The sequence below is a fragment of the Seriola lalandi genome, unplaced genomic scaffold (assembly GCF_002814215.2).
Source record: "Seriola lalandi dorsalis isolate HSWRI2012SDOR001 ecotype SW California unplaced genomic scaffold, Sedor1 jcf7180002054599, whole genome shotgun sequence".
Lineage (NCBI taxonomy): Eukaryota > Metazoa > Chordata > Actinopteri > Carangiformes > Carangidae > Seriola > Seriola lalandi.
The window spans coordinates 585,740-606,794 of NW_019525152.1; the positions used below are offsets into that span (position 1 = coordinate 585,740).

Consider the following 21,055-nt stretch of genomic DNA (forward strand, 5'->3'; position numbering starts at 1 on the left):
GGAGGGAGGGGTCTGGTGGTGGGGTGCTGTTGTTGCGGGGGTTGGGGTGTCAGTAGTCGTCTCCCCGGCTCACCACCTCCTTGCAGGTGGGCCTGAGCAGGATGGTGTGCTCGAACTGAGCGGTGTAGCAGCCCTTGGTGTCGCAGAGCGGAGGGTAGGGGTCCACGATGCCCAGGTCGCACAGGTTCTTCAGGGCCATCAGGTACTTGCTCTCGCCCAGGCGGTCCAGCCAGCGCCGGCAGAACGCCAGCGTGCCAAAGTTCTCGTTGACCACGTTCAACAAGTGCTTCGCTCGGGGCAGCCTGGAGAGGAAGGAACCATCGATGACATCAGAGCGTATCCCAGACGACACTTTAAATATTCAGTGATCGGCTGCTTTGTGGACGACGGTCTAATTTCCCTTCAGGATGAATGTTCTGACTTTTATAAATAGATCTATGGACTTTTATCCTCATCAGTCATCAAAGAAATTATATAAGCAACTCCAACAGTGAGTGTGACGCCTGTTCGTTGCATTTTGACTCATTTAAGAATTAGAGGTGTGAATTTTGACACAACATAAAAGCTTTGATTAATCTTCAGGGGTTGTTGTTGTTGTTGACATTTAACAAATAAATAAGTAAACCACACACTAACAACTCAATAGGTGCAGGTTTTGTTAGACCAGAAAGGATTCATGCTTTTAACTTTTACCTGATGGGGACGTGGCCAACATCGAAGTTTTTCATATAGTGAGAGCACTCCATGTCGTCGTGGACCACACCTTTACCTGTGCTGCCGAACGTCTCGATGGCATAAACCTCTCCTTCCTGCAGGGTAAAAATATACGATCAACAACAGGGTGACTGCAAGCGATCAGGAATAAAGGCTTTAAATGGTCTAATCAGTTACTTTTACTTTTGTTTTACGGTCTGGTGGCTGCAGTTTTCTAAAATATGCAACAAACATCACCATAATGCACCAAATAGTAATTTAAATTATGTATCTGTAACTTTATTGTGAAATTATTCTGTTGCCTCACGTCTTTGTGCCATAAAAAAAAGAGAGAATGAGAATACAACCTGTTTTATGCCACAACTGCCACAGATAACTGCAGTAAATAAACAGTTCATACTGTCACTGAGACAAACTGAAAGACTGATGATCTTAATGAACTCGCCTCCATTCTCGTAGCTTCTCCTCCTTTAACGATGGGCACAGTCTTCCCAGCGTGTATCCTGTACTGGCCGATTGAATGACCGTTCAGGTTTCGGATCGGCTTCACTGCAGGAGAAGAAAACAAGTTGCACTGTTTTAGTTTTCTTTCTGGATGTACTTTATGAACTGGCATTAATGACTAAAACAGCTGAGATAGAGGAGTAGTATGTGAATTTCATTAGATTTTTAAAGTGTTTTGTGTCTCATTAAGATATTCTTTTCCTGGATTTAGGATATTTTCAGGAGTTTGAACTTCAGAACATTACAAATATAAAGCTGCCTTTACACAAAAACATGTTTCTAAAAGCACAATTCAATAAATGTATCTGTAAATATCAAAATACAAGTTAGGTTCCACCTGCTAATCGTAGCTGCATGTCCGGTGTTTTCAGGTGAGAACGTACCTTGATATGTTTTGCCATCAAGCTCGACCTCGTAGGACTCCATCACCTCTTGAATGGCCTCTCCAACATCACACAGGCGCACATCAATGCCGGCGTTCTGACACGAACAAACAGGAAGCCATCAGCTACAGATCAGACGAGGTGTGTGGGGGGGTGGGTGTGTGTGTGTGTGTGTGTGTGTGTGTGTGTGTGTGAGAGAGAGTCCTACTTTGATTCCAGTATTGGTGGCGTCTTTTACAGCCTCCAGCAGCTTGTCATACTTTGGGTTAAATGTGACAGTGAAGGCACAGTCAATGATTCGCCCTGCAGACACACACCAAGAAGAAGAAGAAGAAGAAGAAGAAGAAGAAGAAGAAGAAGAAGAAGAAGAAGAAGGAAGAACATCTGTTAGGAGGGCCGGGGCCCACTGGTGGGTACTGCAGGTATTGCAGGTGAGACGACAAATCATTTGCAGAACAGCTGGCTACAATTTGGATGAAAAGATGTAATCATAAAATAATATATAATATAAATAACTTATTTCTAAAAACATTCACAAACATTATCTTTAAAAACATTACAAATATTGTACAACTTGTATTAAGTCACGTCACTGTGATAAGCCATGATTGGACCAGACCACATCTTATATTTGTTTACGACCTCAGTCTGATTCAGTCCTGAATGTTCGATCGTTATCATGAAAATAAAAAGCTCTGAGGACGTTTATTTGTCCTCTGTACTGTCACGGGGTCGGATGTGGATCACCAACATTTTTGAGATTTGGTCAGGAGTTGGAAAAGGCTGGGAACAACTGTTCTACATTAACGACTAAGTGGCAGCCATTCTGACTCTGATCCATTACGGATATAAAGTGGGCCCTGAACGCATCAGCACTAAATGTAATGGACGCAGCTCTTAATTCTTGTGTTACCGTTGATGTGCGTGCCGAAGTCGATCTTGCAGACGTCGTCGTACTGCAGGACAGTGGTGTCTCCGGCGTTGGGAGTGTAGTGGGCAGCACAATGGTTCAGAGAACAGCCGGTGGGGAAGGCCAGGCCGGCGTTCAGCCTGTTCTCCTTTATCAGCTTACGAGAACAGTCCTCCAACCGCTCGCTGAGGAGGAGGGAGGATGAGATGAAATTAAACTTTCTACAAAATCACACTGATGAAGCGAATCACAGCGATGAAGGCGTCCTCACCAGATCTCGATCATGGTCATGCCGGGTTTGATGAAGCTGCGGACGTGCTGGCGGACCTGTCTGTGGGCCTCGGCCGCCTGTCTGAAGTCGTTCCACACCTCTTCGTTGGCTTTATCCAGGACCCGCTTCTCGTCGCTGGTCGTGCGCCACGCCGCGCTGCGACTGGGAGACAAACACAGCAGCAGCTCACATTTTAAACACCATTATTTATGAAAAGGTGCAGCTACTACAGAAGAAAGAGGCTGACCGTTTTGGACAGTCAGTGGTGAAACTGAACGTGTTAATGCTGCACGCTGTGACAACACAGCTCCTGAATCATCACCTGACCAGGGTGATGACCAGAGTTTATCTGCAAGGCAGCAGACTGAGGTGCTGCAAGGTTATCGCAACAATTATTTCCAATGTGCACATTTGAATATATGAAAAATTTTAATTTAGGCAAAGTGATGAGCCGATAAGTAATATTTGCAATTATAATTAATGCTAATATAAACACCTGTTCCATGAGAATATAATGGGGAAAGATGGAGATAAAAGAGACAGACAACATTAAACACAGTCAGGATGAAGTGCACAACCAACAAAATAAAATAAAAGACACCAGCAAGAGCACGACCTCCTTGACTTCCAACGGGATTGATGAACATTTAGGAAAGGAAAGCTGCACACACGACACAGGTGTAAGTGTGAGTGGCATGTTTACGTTCTTACCCATCCTGTGAGGCGGGGTATTCACACTCCTGTCCCATGGGGAACACCCCGCTTGGGTACAAGTCACAGATGGGCACAGACGGAGGATCAGTCTGAGATTTGGCTGAGAGGAAAACAGAAAAACACCCGTCAAACTGACAAACGCGAGTCTTACAGTGAAGGTTTGAATCCAGGACAACACCTCAGAGAACAGTAAAATGCCTCTCCCTATAAAACACATCACGTCGTCAACTTACGTCCTTTCTTCTTCTTTTTCTTCTTCTTTTTTTTCCCTGCTGAGTTTTCTCCGTCATCTCCATCTGTGCAAGTGAAGACGCTACTGTTACACCAACCGCCAAGTGTGATGTTTACATGTGATGTGTTACAACTGCGTTATCAGGTGTGTCACCTTCTTCGCCGTCCTCCTCCTTCTCTTTGTCTTCTATCGCCTGCTTCTCCAGCTGTTTGGTCACTTCGCCCACTCCATCTGCCTCCGGCTCAGCGCCTGCAGCAGCGGCAGCAACGAGAACATACACACAGGCCAGTAAGCGATTACGTCGCTGCAGCCGAAATGTTCTGTATCAGCAGGAAGCAGCAGACACAGTTGTGTAACCAGAGGTAGAACCATTCATTCCCAGACTGGCATGATCCCTCAGAGCAGGTCTCTTAAACAACATTTTTACCAAATCTTTATACTGCACCGTGAGGACAATTTGGATAATTTTATGTCAGAAAACAGAAGCCAAGGAGCTAAAAATAGAGTTAGTAAGTACGTAAGCAAATTTATCTATGTGAGCAGCTGTATAGCTACTTATATAAGTGACTTTCAGAGCAGATGTTCAGTAAAGTTTCACAAAAGACAGACATGAAATACAGACATAAAGAAATTCACTAAAAAAGTAAAAACTATAAAACTGTTAGAAGTTTGATGTGACGTGATTAAAATGATTAAATGGAGGATTTTATAATGAAACTGACGACAAAGCAAACGATGTCTGGCCGATGCCCACTCCCATAAGGTCAGTTTGATCCCTGATACAGATCCAACAGGAAGAGGTGAAACTCTACAGCATGAAGCCAAAAACTCTCATGAATTCGATCTGATTTTTAAGGAGGTAAATCAGTTGTAGAGTTCGCAGAAATACGAGTGTCACTTTAACTATAAAAAGGAAAACGTTGAGAGCATTGTGGAAGATCTGCTGATGTTGGAGAACTGTACATTGAATGCTGCTTGATCAAAGTGGCAAGTTCTCAAACATTATGGATGTAAAGTGAGTCACTCATTTTTACAATGTACAAGAAAAAACATTTTTTTTATTTAATTTGAACAAAAGGCATTCAGGTAATATTTGAACGCTGTAGTAAACAGGACACTGTCATCATGAATAAACCCATGTTCCTGGGAACCGTTCTGCACTCTGTATTTCTGATTAATACCGTACATTTGTATTTTCATCAGGCTCTGCAGGTCTGCAATACTGCAGTGGTGCTTTTAATTTTAATCCTATTGTTATCGTCAGTCTGCTATGAATTGACAATTTCCCCAAGAAGATCAATAATGTCTATCTATTTATCTGTCTATGTATATATCTATCGATCTATTTATCAGCGTTTGACATTTTTTTACGATGTCTCTAAATTGCAGTTAATTTAATTGAATTTGGTTTGAAGTGCACGGGAATAAAAGCAACCATGAGCTTATATTGTTTTGATTTGGTTTATTTATAAAATACAGCATCTTTTCGCTGTTCTTTCCTTACATAATAACTCTGGGCAATGGGGGAATTACGAAACAGGAAAACTTGGCTGAGGCTCATCGCATTCGGCAACAGTCACTAAAGGGAGCGGGTTGGGTGACAGGGTTTTTGTGTTTTCTCTCAAAATTAACAGTAAATTGCTTTAAGTTCGGGCTGTGGTTAATGTCAGTGCTCCTGGATGCGGTTCTGACCAAAGCCCGGCGTGTTACATGAGGCCTGACAGTCCACACCGCTCAACCCGCATGGCTAATGAGGACCAGTGTCAAGTACGACAAGCTACACCACCGTACTTCCGGCAGGTTTTTCAACATAAAAAAAGTCAACATGTCTATGAGTAAATACAGTATATACACCCTATCTTAACTGGCAATGTCATAGTAGGCTAAATCCATTTGCAGTTTTCCATATAACTATTTTGTGCAGTTAGTTTCTTTCAAAAATGAAACGCTAATTTTATCTAATTAAATGTGGCAATGTCATCATTCAAAATGGAAAATGGAACAACACCCATTTTTCTTAACTGACGACAAAGTTTGAAATTCACAATTTGGTTAAATAATTTTAAATTAAACAAATAAATAAATACATAATGAGCAACATGAACGTATCTACTCTTGGTAATCTTTATGTACACGAACTTAAGACAAAATTTCTAAAACCACCAGTACGAAGTCTATTTTACGTTCTGCGTTTGAATACTTTTTATACATTCATCAATTAAAAGTGTTTTTAAATGTCTTTGAAGAAAACTCGTAGTAACAAAAGTCATGGTTAATATTCTGAGCTATAACGGTGAAAATCAAACTTCTTTTCCACAACCAAAACGGTGGACCATTACTTTGAAGGAAACCTCCCACCGTTTCCGGTTGGGTCGTTACAAACTGCAGCTAACCTGTCGCAGCTCTGCTAGCCTGTTAGCATGAAACAGCTCAGAACAGCCTCACCTGTCGTCGCAGACTTCTTCTTCTTCTTTTTCTTCTTCTTTTTCGCGGTCTCCACCGGGTCGGCCTCTTCTCTGTCCTCCGCCTCCCCGTTCAGCTCCCGGTCCGGGACTGGTTTCTGGTCCGCTACCTGCTCCGCAACCACGTCCGCCATGATCGCAGACGCTGCTGGAAAAGGAAGCGCGAGGGATTGTGGGAATGCTGTGTGTGATGCTGCCTTCAGGTACAGTCTGAGTTTTTAGATTTATTGTCAAGTAAGCAGTAAAACCCCCTACCACGTCAAAAATTACTTCTATTTTAATATTTTTTAGCATTTGTTTAACATTTATTTATGTACAGGTGTATCTTTTTCTTAATTCTCATACTTCTATAAGTGGCGAAAAGTAACTAAGTATATGTAGCTAGATTTTACATTAAAAAGTATAATATGCTTTTAAAATGTGATACAAAACTCTTACATACAAACAGAATCGATCTCAGATGTCTATGAGCTATTAGCAGTTCCACGGCCCATTTCCCCTCTAAGCTTCTCATATGGTTTTATTTTAATGATCATTTGAGGTCCAAAGAGATCAAATTATTCTATATTTTCAAAAAATGAAAGGTTATAGAAAATATCATGCAGCCATTTGGAACTCATCTTATAAATGTAGTAGTAGAGTATTCAGAAATCTGAGCTCATGCAGAGCACTTGAAGGCATCACAAAGTACAACATGCTGAATCAGCTGTAGTGGAGCACTGAGCCTAATGAGGACAGATCCTGTACTGCAGTATAAATAAATGTATGAACTACACTTAAACTATTACATTAATACGGCTACATACAACTGAATGGATTAAAGCGAAATTATCAATTAGACAAACACATTTAGGAAAACGATTTATAGGCTAATTTATATTAGGTTTTCTGTTCCACATGAATATATGTTTATATTTAAACATCAGTTCTCTTATTGAAGAAGCAGTAACAGAAGTGACCACCAGATGGCAAAGCCACAACAGTAAATGAGCATAAAATAAAAACAATGTGGTATTTTATATTTAGGTGATTGTAAAGCACGTGATTCAGTTTGTTGTGTTCATAGCACACTCAGGAGAAAAGACAATATGGGTGTGTAGTGCCAAACTTTCTAATAACTTAGGGCTCTACTAATGTGGCCCCAACTAAACACTGGTCACAAGTCAAAGAGGATGGGCACCGAAGGTTTAATCTTCAACAATGTGATGGGTTTCATAAACCTATAGTATGTTTTTTTCTATAAAATCTGAATATGAAAAGTACTTATTTCTAATGGTTTGTCAAATAAATGTAGGGAAGTGAAAAGTATAATTTTTCCCTCTAAAATGTAATGAAGTTTGAAGTAGGAGGAAATCAAAAAACCTAAGTGAAAGTACCTTAAAATTGTACTGAAGCACAGGACTTGAGTAAGTGCGGGTCTGTGTGTAAGCCCTCAAAAGGCTTCATAGGAGAGCACCAGCTGTTGTGGGTCAGACAAATGCAAAACCCCACTGAACATATCAAGTAACTCACCAAACCTGTTTCTGAACCTCCGGCCATCACAGTCTCTGAAACATGAGCACGGTCTAATATCAGAAAAGACCACGGGAAACATTGAACACTTCCAGAATGGTATTTTATTTCACGTTGGAAAATGCAGGAGGGGGTAGACCTCACCCCGGGGGAGGGTGCAAGGGTGGGGGGTGGTGGGGGTCAGAACAAGGCAAACATGGAGACAAGAAAGACCGGGAAGGTGGAGGCATACATCAGGGCTGTCAGACTCTTACGGCAACTTCATGTGGAACATAAAGTTACAGATTGCCCTCACACAAGAGAAAAGTCAGTCTCTTCTTTTATCACCAAACCCGCACACACACTCTCACACACAGAGGTATTTGATTTCAAACCTCACAGCAGCACAGTTCATTAAATTCATGCCACACAATTCAGTGTGAAAAACAAGGCTTCCTGACCTCACCGCTGAGCGCGCCCCTGTAAACACAGACGCTGAGAAAGTTGGGATTGTTTCAGTCTTCATGAATTGTTCTTAGATACAATAGTGCTGTATTCCAAATATGTCGTTGCAAATGGGATTGAGAATGTATGTTGGTTCATATGTCCACTTCACCGTTACCCCCATTGTGTCCAATCGGAGACGGATCGCAGAAGAAGGGACAGAAATAAATCGCAGAGAATAAAAATAGAATTCCACTTCCTCTTCTTGCACTTCATGTGTGTGTGTAGATCTGTCCGCCTATAAGATTTAAGGTCGGCTGACTTCAACCTTCTGCTGTAAAGGTCGTTCAGACAGAAAGCAAAGAGAATTCTCTCCTTGAGTCATTAACTTGAATTTAACCGTTTGCATTTATTAGACCCAAAACATCCAAAGTACCAACTACAGTGGTGGAAAGTAGCTAAGTACATTTACTCAAGTAGTGTTTGTAAGTATTATTTTGAGTATTTCAGTTTCAGGCTGATTTATACTTCAACTTCACTGTAAATATTGTACTTTTTACTCCTCTACATTAATTTGAAAACTTTAGCTGCTTTGCAGTTTCAGATTAATAACCCAAAATATAACTAACAAATAAATTAGGATGTATTTTTAGTTAAGATAAAATAAGACTCAATCTACCCGGCTGTGTATAAAGTAATTAAAATCAGCCCCACCTTCACCAGCTGCAACATTAAAGTGATGAACACATGAATCCATTCTTCTGAAATGAGCCACTCTGCATAACAAGCTTTTTTTTTTAAACTTGTAACAGAGTATTTCTACACTGTGCTGTTGCTACTTTTACCCATTTAAAGTTATAGCAGTTAGTTGTAAGTAAATGTAAACATTTTCTTCATTTATATAAATTTATATCATCTAACAAATTAAATTGTTTATCAGGCTCTCCATCGAAATGTTAGTAAACCAAAAAAGCCACATAATTTGCTGTTTTATAGTGTATAAAATAATGCACTGTAATTTCCTTAATAGAGACCTGATACTGTTTGATAAATATTATTAGATGTTATAAAAAATGTTTGACAAAAAATTCAAACTGTCGTTTCAAATGTCAACGACGAGCGTTTGAAATCAATCAATATTTATATCTTTTACTTTATGATCTTTGTTCCAACGTCTTTTTAAGAGAAATGAGTTGGTGGATTTTTTGTTCAGCCACAACAACCTCAGCTTGTAAGTTGCCTGAGAGGCAAAACCCGGGGCAAAAAATAATAATATAAATACTGAAGTGGTCTTTGAGTGAATGAATCAAACTGAAACTGTCAGAATTATTTGCTTTCTGTCTGAACACACCTTTAGAGAATTACCACTGCTATCTCCTCTCCACTCCTCCACCACCAACACTTCCTCACAGTCACTCAGACTGAACTGTTACTCTTCTTCTCTTCTTATTTCTATGTCTGAAGCCAATCACTTGTTGCTTACACTCTTCGTTTCCACATCGACCGAGCGACTGTGAACACTTTACACTATGTGGATATCACCAAGTAAACTGCAGACATTCTGGTCTTCTGACCTCAACACTGTAGGTCGGGTTTTGTTTTAGTGGTTCTGGTACCTGAGTTTTAACAGCAAGAGAGCAGTAAGAATCGTGGGTAATGTACAGTAAGATGGACGGATGGGTAAAAGAGAGTGAATCTGAAATATCTCCACAAGATAAGATGTAACACAGACTCATCGATGGAGGACATCGGACATAAATACAGTCTCTGCTCAGAGCTCGCTTTAAGCAGCGGAGGTTTATTTTCAGTCCTTGTCAGGGGTTCGTCTGTCGCTCTCCTCCTCTCCGTCTTCCTCTCCGTCTTCCTCTCCGTCTTCCTCTCCGTCCTCCTCTCCGTCCTCCTCTCCGTCGTCTCCGAACGTCTGCTCCTCCATGTTGATGAGCGAGTGCGAGCGTGCCGCCACCTGCGCGGCGAGGGCGGAGCTGAAGCTGAGAGCCTCCGAGCCGTGGATCTCCGTCAGTCTGTCCATCACAGACACGGCGGGGGCTTTAGGCTTCAGGAAGCAGTCCAGACCATTCTGGGACTCCCCCTCCTGCAGGACCCCGTCGTACTGATGCAGCTCCGACGCTCCTCCTCCTCCTCTATTGCAGACCGAACTCCCCCCCAACTCCCCATCCTCCGCCTCCAGCCCACAGCTGAACTCCATCACCTGCTCGGTGGAGGGTTCAGGCCTCACCCTGCCGTCTTTTCCTTCCCCTTCCTCCCCTCCGTTTCCTGCAGACTGCTCTGATAGGTGGTTTCCCTCTTCATCATCACTTTCTACTGGTGAAGGTGGAGCGTCTGATGGTTTGGTGGTGGGATCTGAACTCTCCCCGCGAGCTGACGGCGTCACGGCAGCTGCCAGAGAAAGGAAGAAATATATGGTTTAAGTTTCGGAACATATTGAGTTGTAATTTTGAGCCTGTAGTACAAACCTGACATGCTGATGTCTGATGTGATAGATACGACGCAGTGTTTCATCCAGCGCCATGTCACAATCCACCAACATAGACTTTCCAAATATTTAACCAATTATTAAAATGAGAAATGAAATGACTTTAAGTTTTTCTCGCAGCTAAAAAAAACTATTTGTACTAAACTCAAGTGACTCTTACAGATACAGTAGTCTCGCATGGCCAGACCCATCTACATGTACACATGGAGGCGAACACCGTCATTAAAACGGCTAATTCCAACAGTCCATAACCCAAAGAGACGTATCCACAATTATACTACAGAGGAAAAATCAACAAATCCTCACAGGTATTGATAAATGGATTATTCGACTGATCGACAGCAAACTGTTTTTCCAGTTATTCTTTAAGCAAAAATACAAAAAAAAGTAGTTTCCAAATTTTCTAGTTTTCTTAGTCTTCTATGAAATTAAATGAAATATTTTTGGGTTCCAACCTGTTGGACAGACACAAGACATTTGAAGACGTCACTGGGAACTCGGCAACTTTTTATAAACCACTGGCAAAATAATCGATAATTCAATCAATAACAAAAATCGTCATTAGTTGCAGCCCTGAAAGACATTACATTAAGAAAAGGACCACAAGTATTGATTACCAAATTCATTTTAACACAATATAATGAGCTCAATAAATCACGTAAATGATTAATTAAAATAAAAACAATCAACATTTAATTTCATTTGAATGTAAGTGTAACTGGTGAGTAGTAAACTGGTTGTCTAAGGAAAACCCACAGACAGTCATCGTACTATCTTTGACGATGCGTCGTTGTGATTGGATTTGCCCGAAGAACCCACCATCAGATTTTATCATCCGGAGCATCAGCAGAGACACTCAGTCATTCCAGATAAAACCAGCCTCATTCTAAGAATATCAGCAACAGCAGCGCAGACCTTGGTCGTTGAAGAGCAGCTGCTTCCTCTTCATCCTCTCCCCCTCCGACGCACGGAAGCCCAGAACAGCTTTTAGCTCCGACAGGACGCGGCGAGACTCCTCCCTCTCCCGCCGCTGACGTTCCCGTTCCTCCGGTGACAACATGTCGGACCAGGACCCTCGGCCTTCGCCGTCAGAGTCTGAGTCGGACACGTAGGCCTCCCACTCCTGGTCCAACAAAAAAGTAGGAGAGGTTGACGACAGGGAAACATGATGAGGAGAAGAAGGATGGGAAAGGTGTTTAGTGTCAATTTTAAAGGCCACATCAGGAACGTTTACAGACTCCTACATCCTGACTGATGAGGGACTTTCTGTGTAAATATAGTTGTGAAAGGTGGAGATCTGATCTCACCAGCTCCTCTGGCACAGGGTCTCTGTCCAGGATCAGGGGGTATGTTGGAGGAGGAGCGGGAATCTCGGATTCAGGAGTCCCACACTGCTCCAGACCCTCTACATTACCTGCAGAGATGATGTAAACTCCCATTAATGCAACAAAATGACCTCAACGACGTGGTATTGGAGCCTGGTCACAGCGCTGACGGCTGTGCTCCGGTTGGTCTGTTCTGTTTCATGTCCCACATTCTGGAACAGCTACTTCCTCCATGACTGGCAACAGTCTTGAGTCACGGTAAAGGAAGGGGGAAGTCTGTGCTAAAAATAGACCTATTGTAAATATGGAAACCAATATAGTACTAAAGAGGGGGTCACTGTGCTGATGTATAAGGCAAAGGTGTTAACTAGCACTGAACCTTCAAGTATGTGGTCATAATTTCAGATTTAAACAGCATGTACAGACATTGTAGTTGTTTTTATGTTTATTAAAATGTCTGCTTATTGTTATTAAACTTATATTATACGTATTATTGTTATTAATGTCTTATTATTGTTTTATTCACTGTTGAAGTGATTGTTCCTCATGAACTTGTTGCATCTTTTTAAAACTTTTACTCTGAAAGGATTAAAACTAACATCCAGAGTGTGTTTGTTTTTTTGCGTTCGCTCACCCGGACAGGCGTTGGCCCGTCTCAGCATGCGATCCACCTGGCTGATGGTGTCCTCCCAGCAGCCCGTGCTGGCCTGCATGTGCGGGTGCAGCTGGTGCAGCCGGTCGCTGAGGTCCTGGTAGCCCTCGCACGTCAGCTCCGTCAGCTCCTTGGACACCATCAGCTTCTCCAGGTCGTCCTCCAGGATGATCATCCTGACGACACCAGACACGTAGGTGAAACACGTTTCCACAACATTATACTGCCCATTAAAATATCTCAGTCTTTTGTATACAATATACATTTCATAATCTTTAGAATCCAGACAGAAGTGGGTGTAATATATTCACAATCAATAATAAAGTCAGGTGAAAAGATGGGAAAGATAGTAAATAGCATGTGAATAAATGTGAAAAATATTTAGAAGAATCTCCTTAATTCCATTTCAGCCTCTTTTCAACAGTCCACATCTCATCTTATGCAACAATAATCTCACTTCTCAATTGTCGCAGACTTTAAAAATCCTCCTTTGACTCATCTGCTTCTCTTAATCTCCATCTGTGTCTTTGTGACTGTGATGGATTTAACAGGGGAATTCAGTGAGGGATAAAAACTTTTAACTGTTCTGCCTATGAATCAGTCTACTTCCTGGAAATTATATCTGCTATTTCTTAGATTTAGTGAAAGTGACTGCATGTTTAAAATGTTTGTAATTTCTCTAGTGATTTTTGTTTTCATTGGAAATGTGACGTAATTTTGTTTCCCTTAGCACAGTGACCTGTTACCTGGTACGCTGTGAAAATGTTGCTGTGACGTCCCTCAAATCTCACTTCCTGTGTCCCTATGCACATTGTCTTTACTTTATTTCTACTTCTGCGTTGCTGCTGCAGTGACCCACTTTCACAATACCGACTGTTAGAGTCTCATCTTATCTTATGGGTGTAGAATCAGGCCAGTCAGGGTTTTCATGTACGTGTGTGTCTCACTCGCTGAGCAGGGCCTTGAGGTGCAGCTGCAGGCTCCGGATGGACGTGTGCAGGGTGTTGAGCTCTCGGCACTTCTCCCTGGCCCGTCCGGTCCTGTCGGAGCCCGTCGTCCTCGGCTGGGTTTCAAAGTGCCGGTGGAAGTCGTAGCTGCGCTGCACTTCGCCGAGGCAGCTGGCCAGAGCGTGATGCAGCGGCTCGGTCACTGCGGCGATGGAGCGGTGGAGCGGGGGCAGAGGAGGCAGAGTAGGGGAGGTCTCTGCTTTGGGTGCACCCTCTTCTGCCTCCTCTATTCGGCGTGGCGACAGCAGAAGGGCCAGTCGACGGAAACACTCAGAGCTTTGTCCCACCCACAGCTGGAACAGCATCTGCAGGAGGACAAGCCAACAAATACCAGCTTAATAACATCCTGTTTGGAGCTTTATACATCGGCCAACTTGTAAAAAAAAAAAAAAATATGTCATCATATTACCACCACCGTTCTTTCCTTTCTTTCTTTGACCTTTGACATAGTCTTTTAACTGTTGGTGGCTTCAGGCCTTTTTACTTCAAAAACCAAACTGAGGCCAGTGCATGAATACACTTTCTGTCACACTATCACTTTACTCAAAGTGCCGAAGGATAAAAGAAAGTGGGCCACTTGACAAAAGAGAAAGTGTTTGCAAGATGCTAGAAAAGACGAGCAGCAGAGAAGTGAAGTAGAAGGATTTGGATTAATGCATCAAGAAGTTTCAATCGGTATTTTGACACTTTCAGTGGTAAAAACTTCAAACTGTTGTAACAAACATGTAGTGAAGCATAAACAGTTCAGGAATCACATTCAATTTAACTGCTTATTAATAAAGTCCAGGTCATCGCCTGTTCCACCTCCCTGCACCACCACTTCTTGTTTTCTCTACCTGCACCCCCTCCCTGCCAGGTTGAACCCTCAGGCCTCACCTTCAGGGCGGGCAGGCTGTAGTCGTCCGTCAGCTCCTGGGCCTGCTCATCACCCAGGTGCTCGATGCCCAGGCCGAGCCCCAGCTCCTTCAGAGGCACCGCAGACACGTAGTTGGTCACGTTATCAATCTCAGAGTTCAGAGGAAACGTTGGAGGGGGTTAAGGACACACCACACGACACACCTAGAAAAAGCTACATATTGTTTCATTTCAATTAATGGAGGGGTTTTTTTTGTGACCCAACAATAACAAGTAACATTTCCTGTGATTTCCAACCAGGAATCAGTGTTTTCCTGCTTACGAATCACTATTAACCTCAAACGACAAAAGACTCCAATCACATTTTCCCTTCAAAAGATTTCCCTTCCACACTCCAGAGAGATTGAACAATGCTTTAAGAACGGGCCGCACAGTTCCAAACCACAAGATGCAAGAATAGATATTTGAACAACAGAGAAAAGATTTGTGCTGCTTTTAAAGGACCTGAATAGTTATATGGATTTGTTTACGCAACAAAAAGTCCTAAGTCATAAGTTGTAGGCTGGTCTTCCCGTGTCCTTAGAAGAAGACACACTGAGCTGTCCAGGTAAAGGATATGCCTTGAGCATGTGACAGGTGGCTCTCCTGGAGGATCTGAAGGCTGATCGGAGCGCCCGGTACAGGGACTTCCTCAGTCCAATCAGCTGCTGGCCGCGTGGCACCGCCCCCGGCCCCGCCCTGCTAAAGGAGCTGGCCGCACTCACCCTGTCGAGCAAACTTGACAAGTGAAATGTGATACAACTGTGGAGACGTCCCAAAGAGGCAGGGGGGCACACACAACACTGAACACCACATCAGCTAAAGACGACACACAGAGACGTTTGCTACAACATACTGAGACGATTCAGACACAGACACTACACAGGCATGTTACTTTACCAGGCTGCGGTGGCAAACAAGACTATTTGACATGCTATTAAAGGAATAGTTTGACATTTTGGGAAACTTGGGACAGTTTGATGAAAAGATTGATATGACTCTTCTTTCTGTGCGCTGAGCAGCCGATTAGCTTGGTTTAGCATAAAGACGAACAATTATTCTGGATTTATCTGATGATTATTATTTTTTCAATTAATCTATTTATGTCTATAAAACATTAAAAAAAATGCCCATTACAACAAGCTGACAGCTTCAACTGTCTAATTTTGTTCAAGCAAAAGTCCATTATAGTGATATATGACAAAGAAATGCAAGAGATCTCTCATTTTAGAGGCTGGAATCAGAGATTGTTGCCTCGTTTCCCCTCTCCAACAATTAACCATTATTATTTTTCTGTTGATCGACTTATCATTTCATCTTTGAACACTTTATATCTCCTTTGTTTAAAACCTATGTGTAAAAGGAGGAGGGGTACATGGATTCTGTTACCTTTAGACGGAGCCAGGCTAGCTGTTTCCTCTTGTTTCCAGTCTTTATGCTAAGCTAAGCTAAGTTAAGTTACAGCCGGCTGTAGCTTCTTATTTACTACTGTGCAGACACAAGAGTATTGATCTTCTGATCTGACAGAACAAATAAACATGTTTCCAAAAATGTTAAACTAGTTATTTAAATCACTTCGTCTAATACTGGTTTACAGTGTTCTTCTATAATGCTAAAGCTATACACACAAACAGAGACGGTGGTGGTGTAAAATAAGTACTTCTCCAACATGTAAAATAAAAAGCCTATGGACACACTACCTGACAAGGTTAATTAACTGCCAACAAAGGAGGGGATTAATTGAGCAGGCTTGGACCAAGCAGTGACAACTGGGAGATTATGACAGGATATGAATTCACATCATCATTATGTGGTTGGGTGATGGGCAGGGGTACATAAAACGAACACACTTACAGGGTGAACCCTCTGGAGATGACCTCGGTCTCCTGCACCAGACGCAGGGCTTTGCGAGACAGGCCGGTCAGAGTCTTGCTGTTGTGGACCAGACTCTGGAGCTGCGTGGCCCTGGCGTGGACGGCCCTCTGCATGCGGCCCCGTCTCCACAGCGTGATCCCCCTCAGCCCCACCCAGCCCAGCAGGCCCAGGCCCCACGGCGCCACAGCCAGAGACCAGAGGCCCTCAGATGCAGAGCAGAGACCCAGCAGCACCGCAGCCAGGCCCACCAGCCCCGCCATGTCCCTGAGAGCGAACAGGAGGGAATTATGACCAGAACATGGAGCCTTTAGATGCTCAGATCTCTACTGGACCACGATTAAAAAGGGATCTCTGTCAATTTATTAGTCTTGGGGAATTCGCATGAAACAATGCAGCATGTTGCTGTTTTTAATTTCATCCCCTTGGTATCAGCCTGTTTACTGTTCACTCCCCTCCATCTGAATCACAGTTGGATTAAATTACTATGCTAATGCTAATCCAACATTTCCTAATCCTGTTAGCTCACATTTAAAGCATTCAACCGGCAAAACATGGAGTGGCTTTCATTATGATGCAGGAAACATGACGTATTTGTCACAGACTTTAACTCTGACTGTGAGAATCTGTGGACATTTCATGTCAGTAGATCAGTTTTAAATATTGCAGGGAGTAATGGAACAAGAACACTTCAGACAAGTGCAATTTTATAAACATAGCTTTACATATTTTCTCTTTTTTTTAATTTATATATTATCACATAAGTATTTTTATATTTGATGATTATATTTTATGATTCTTTATCTTTTTATCTTTACCTTTGTAATCTACTTCTTAACCTAACAGTAACCTAACCTGATTTCCCCCCTGGGATCAATAAAGTATTCTGATTCTGATTCTGATTCTGATTCTGATTCAAACAGCCACACTGAGCTGTCAGATGAAGGTGACCGACTTCACTTCGCCCTGCCGATACTTGCGCCGTGTGCAGCATCAGAATCAGATCCAGGACTGAAATCTTCATGATTACAAAATTAGAGTAATCGAGTTTGGGTTTAGAGGAAACAAATTCGTAGGCATGTGGGTGTGTTTACCACGCAGAGAGGTTCTGAAGACTCAACTGAGTTGCATTAAGGAGAGTGGATACTTTAGATGTTTAGGGAAGTCAGTATTCTTAACTCAATTTTCACTTCAACTAAAACAGCTCTAGCATTTTTATCACAAAGTCAAAAAGCTTTGAAAATTACAAATACGTATGCAACTCAATTCCTTTTCCTTGTAGTAAAGAATAACAGTATTATACTATATAATCTCAAACTTTTGTGAAAGGGCAGTTGATTCAACTGTGTCAGGCTATAGTTTCAGTTTGTGCTGATGTTGTATTGGAAAGTATTATATTCTCTTCTGATCCAATTATCTTGCCCCACCACTGTACGTGTGTGTGTGTGTTTGTGTGTGTGCGTTTGTGTATGTGTGTGCATGTACCATAGGGAGGGCCTGGCAATGAGGCTTGGTCTGGGCAGGGTGCTCGCTCGGCTGGGTGAGCCAGAGGGCGAGGAGGCGAGGGTGAGCAGGCTCGGGTCTAACAGCTCGATCAGCTCCACATCCTCCTGCAGCAGCACGTCCTGGTCCAGAATGCACCTCACCGAGTACTGGCCGAACACGCAGTCCTGGCAGATCGAAGGAAAGAACATTTTTTCAAGACATTTCAAAAATAAAACAGAGGGAAGGTGATGGAGGTTTCAGTGTCGGCATTCCTTTCTGTTTCCCAGTCGACCGTACCAGTTGCTGCTCCAGCTTATGAGATGCAGCTGCCTGGTGAATCGGGCTCCATCTCCACAGGGTCTCAGCCAGTCTCCAAAGCCATCCTCCCTGCAAGTCACACACAGGGACAAGATTATAATACAGCCAATTAAGTAAGAGCTCCACTGCAGTTTTATGCAGCGCTTTATTCTCTAATACAGCCCCAGTGGATCATTTAAGATGAAATATATTCCATATTAAAACACTAAATGATTCACCTGCAATCCTTACAGTCCTTCTGAAGTGCTGCTGTAACCTTGACTGCATTTCCCAGTGATCACACACAACCAATAACAAGTGTACACGCACACTCGCTCTCACTCTAAAGGAGTATCCCCGGAGACAAACTCTTTCAGGCAACAACAATAAGTGCAATGTGTGTCTGTGCAACACTCGCTCCGGGGTCTTTTATAGCAGCACTGTGGCACAAAAACCACATCACTACTGGATTTTCTACTTTGGAAATATAACTAAGTGTTTACATTTTCGGCATCAATTAAACTCAAACTTTTATCCTTTAAGCAATACACGGCTGTCAGACAGAAAGGAAGGCTTCTTTTATAGATCCAAAAAAAGAAAAGAAAAGAAAAAAACAAAAAAAACTTTGTTCGCCTACAGTTCACAGAGACACACATTTCTGTTTCATTCTTTGCTTCCAAGGAGTCTCTCTATTCCCAGCACCGGGGGACTTCCAGTGTAAACACTCTGAGATGTCCAGACAGCTTCACCTTTTAAGTGCACTGACATTTCAATTCAGAACAAACCTCAGGCGTTTCAAGATGTTGTAAGTTTTTCTTCCAACTGCTAAGAGCCTGGAAACAATCCTAAACTGTGTAAAGCCTAATCATGAATAGGATCTACTATTCACTAATCTACTTAGTTGTTTAGAGGCATCACTGAAATTCTTTGTTTCAGAAATGGGAACTGAGAGATGTTTGTATGTTGAGCCTTTGGCTTTATTCTTTATCTGTTCAGTTAAAAAACAGAGAATCCTGTAGATAATAACATCCTGTGATGTGTGTGTGTGTGTGTGTGTGTGTGTGTGTGTGTGTGTGTGTGTGTGTGTGTGTGTGTGTGTGTGCTCCCACTCATGGCAAAAACATGGGCTTATTGATCCAGACTGGGCAGCCTGCACGCTGACCCTTTTCTGGGGGGTAAAGCGCAAGTGTTATTAGTCTAAAGGCCGCAGTCATATTGATTACTGATTGGAGACTGAGCTCCAGGACTGGGCATTCACACAACACTGGTCATCAGTCTCAGCCAACAGTGTGTGTGTGTGTGTGTGTGTGTGTGTGTGTGTGTGTGTGTGTGTGTGTGTGTGTGTGCACTCACAAACTAGGGCACGACTCTGCTCAGTCTCCTCTCCAGTGTCAAAGCAGCAAATCCCCTCTGATGCTACCACAGAGGTGATGTAAACCTTGTACAGGTTAAAACTCTCGCTGCAGTTAATATCCTGCCTCGTCGTGTTTTTGCTCATCAGTATTCTGCTGGTGTGACTTCAGCTTCCAGACCCTACACTGATTTTTTTTTTTACTATGTGAGACAATGAACACACTCGGCGCAGGCAACTGGGTATGATAACGTGTATTTGTACAACAGGTGCTGCAGAATCAATCAGTCGTTTATTCAACTGGCAGAAACTTAAAGGAGCTACTGTATATGTAAGTTTATGCTATTGCTACATAGCTAACGTTAGCATTACCAGCTGTTTACTTACCAGGATAGCAAAACCTACAAATACCCTTTAACTGACAATTCTAGTAACTGATTCATACTTATACACCACTGACTGTGTCTTTCTCTGAGCCCAATTTCATATATATATATTTTTTTAAATCACTGTTAATGTAAATTGGGTTTTGGGTTTAAAACGTGGAGAAATTCATAAATAATGAAAATAATTATTAGCTGTAACACTGAAAGTAAATATAAAGAGCATAAAAATGAAAAGGAAGGTGATTGGAGAAGGGTGCACTGTAGCAGTTTATATACTGGTTCAAAGCAATCCTCCAATGTACAGTTATGATCCTATATTTGCCTAAGCAGCAGTGTTACCAAACTGTAATAAATCACCCAGGCAAATAAGGTTTTACAGTATGCTGCAACTAATGACTTTCAATCCTAGTTAATCTGCACATTATTTTCCCAATTAACTGACTAACAGTGTGGTCAATAAAAGAGAAACAGAAAAAAAGCCCACTACACATTTCTAAAGCCCAAAGTGATGTATTTAGATTCCTTGTTTTGTCCAACCAACAGTCCAGTTTAACGTCATATATAACACAGAGGAGCAATAAATCCTACATTAGCGAAGATGGGATCAAAGAATGTTTGACATTTTTGGCTAAAAAAACAAAAGACTCAAATGATTCATCAATTATCTGCACAGTTGTAGATGAATTGCTTCAGCTCTAGGTTAGGGCAGATGAGAATGACTGTGCACCAGTTTACATAGTGGCTGACTAAAGGCAATCCTCCCGTTTACTCCTATGGTCACTTATTTGCTTAAGCAGGAAAACCACAAAGTAAGAACTCAACCAGGAAGATATGGTTATACAATATGTAAATGTGATGTTGCAAAACACTAAGCAGAAGCATGTTTCATCTTTCCAATATTTAATGTCTCATCTCCTGCATGACTACATGAGACACATTTAATTTAAAAATTCAATTGAACACCAAAGTCCAGAGCTTCACACTCACATTTAGACCTGAGACTACGATTAAAATCCTTTACAATCACGAGTGAATTTACATGACCTCCAAAATATCAGCATGTCAGGTCAAGGACATTTGCACATACTGGTCATACCACAAATGATAGCACAGTTTGGCCCTTTACTGCTAATGAACAACAAACAGTGCGCTCTGTCAACGTGAACA

The 21,055-nt window shown here is 42.2% G+C and overlaps 2 protein-coding genes across 2 annotated transcripts; both read right to left on the reverse strand.

The window, feature by feature from the left end:
* Positions 1 to 6: 6 nt before the first annotated feature.
* metap2a (methionyl aminopeptidase 2a) lies at positions 7 to 6,361 on the reverse strand. Its single transcript, XM_023419403.2, has 11 exons — positions 6,174 to 6,361; positions 3,882 to 3,977; positions 3,730 to 3,792; positions 3,494 to 3,596; positions 2,783 to 2,944; positions 2,515 to 2,696; positions 1,810 to 1,904; positions 1,602 to 1,698; positions 1,160 to 1,263; positions 694 to 809; positions 7 to 302 (listed from the first exon to the last, which is right to left on the reverse strand). The coding sequence occupies exons 1-11, from the start codon at positions 6,322 to 6,324 to the stop codon at positions 50 to 52; spliced, it is 1,422 nt and encodes a 473-aa protein (XP_023275171.1). The 5' UTR covers positions 6,325 to 6,361; the 3' UTR covers positions 7 to 49.
* Positions 6,362 to 7,783: 1,422 nt separating this feature from the next.
* vezt (vezatin, adherens junctions transmembrane protein) lies at positions 7,784 to 18,324 on the reverse strand (the record flags this gene model as incomplete). The annotated part of the gene is made up of 10 exons (XM_023419370.2): positions 7,784 to 10,522; positions 11,535 to 11,742; positions 11,927 to 12,033; positions 12,579 to 12,772; positions 13,544 to 13,908; positions 14,480 to 14,627; positions 15,077 to 15,223; positions 16,352 to 16,636; positions 17,855 to 18,039; positions 18,152 to 18,324. Coding segments are annotated over 10 exons (2,405 nt in total), but the record flags the coding sequence as incomplete, so codon positions are not given.
* Positions 18,325 to 21,055: the final 2,731 nt, after the last annotated feature.

Bases quoted from the DNA above. Each gene is read 5' to 3' on its own strand.
- metap2a (XM_023419403.2), bottom strand. From the start codon at position 6,324: ATGGCGGACGTGGTTGCGGAGCAGGTAGCGGACCAGAAACCAGTCCCG. The intron at 3,978-6,173 runs GTGAGGCTGTTC...CCGCTGCTGCAG, and splicing joins GAAGAAGTCTGCGACGACAG to GCGCTGAGCCGGAGGCAGAT. The intron at 1,905-2,514 runs GTAACACAAGAA...GTGTGTCTGCAG, and splicing joins CTTCGGCACGCACATCAACG to GGCGAATCATTGACTGTGCC.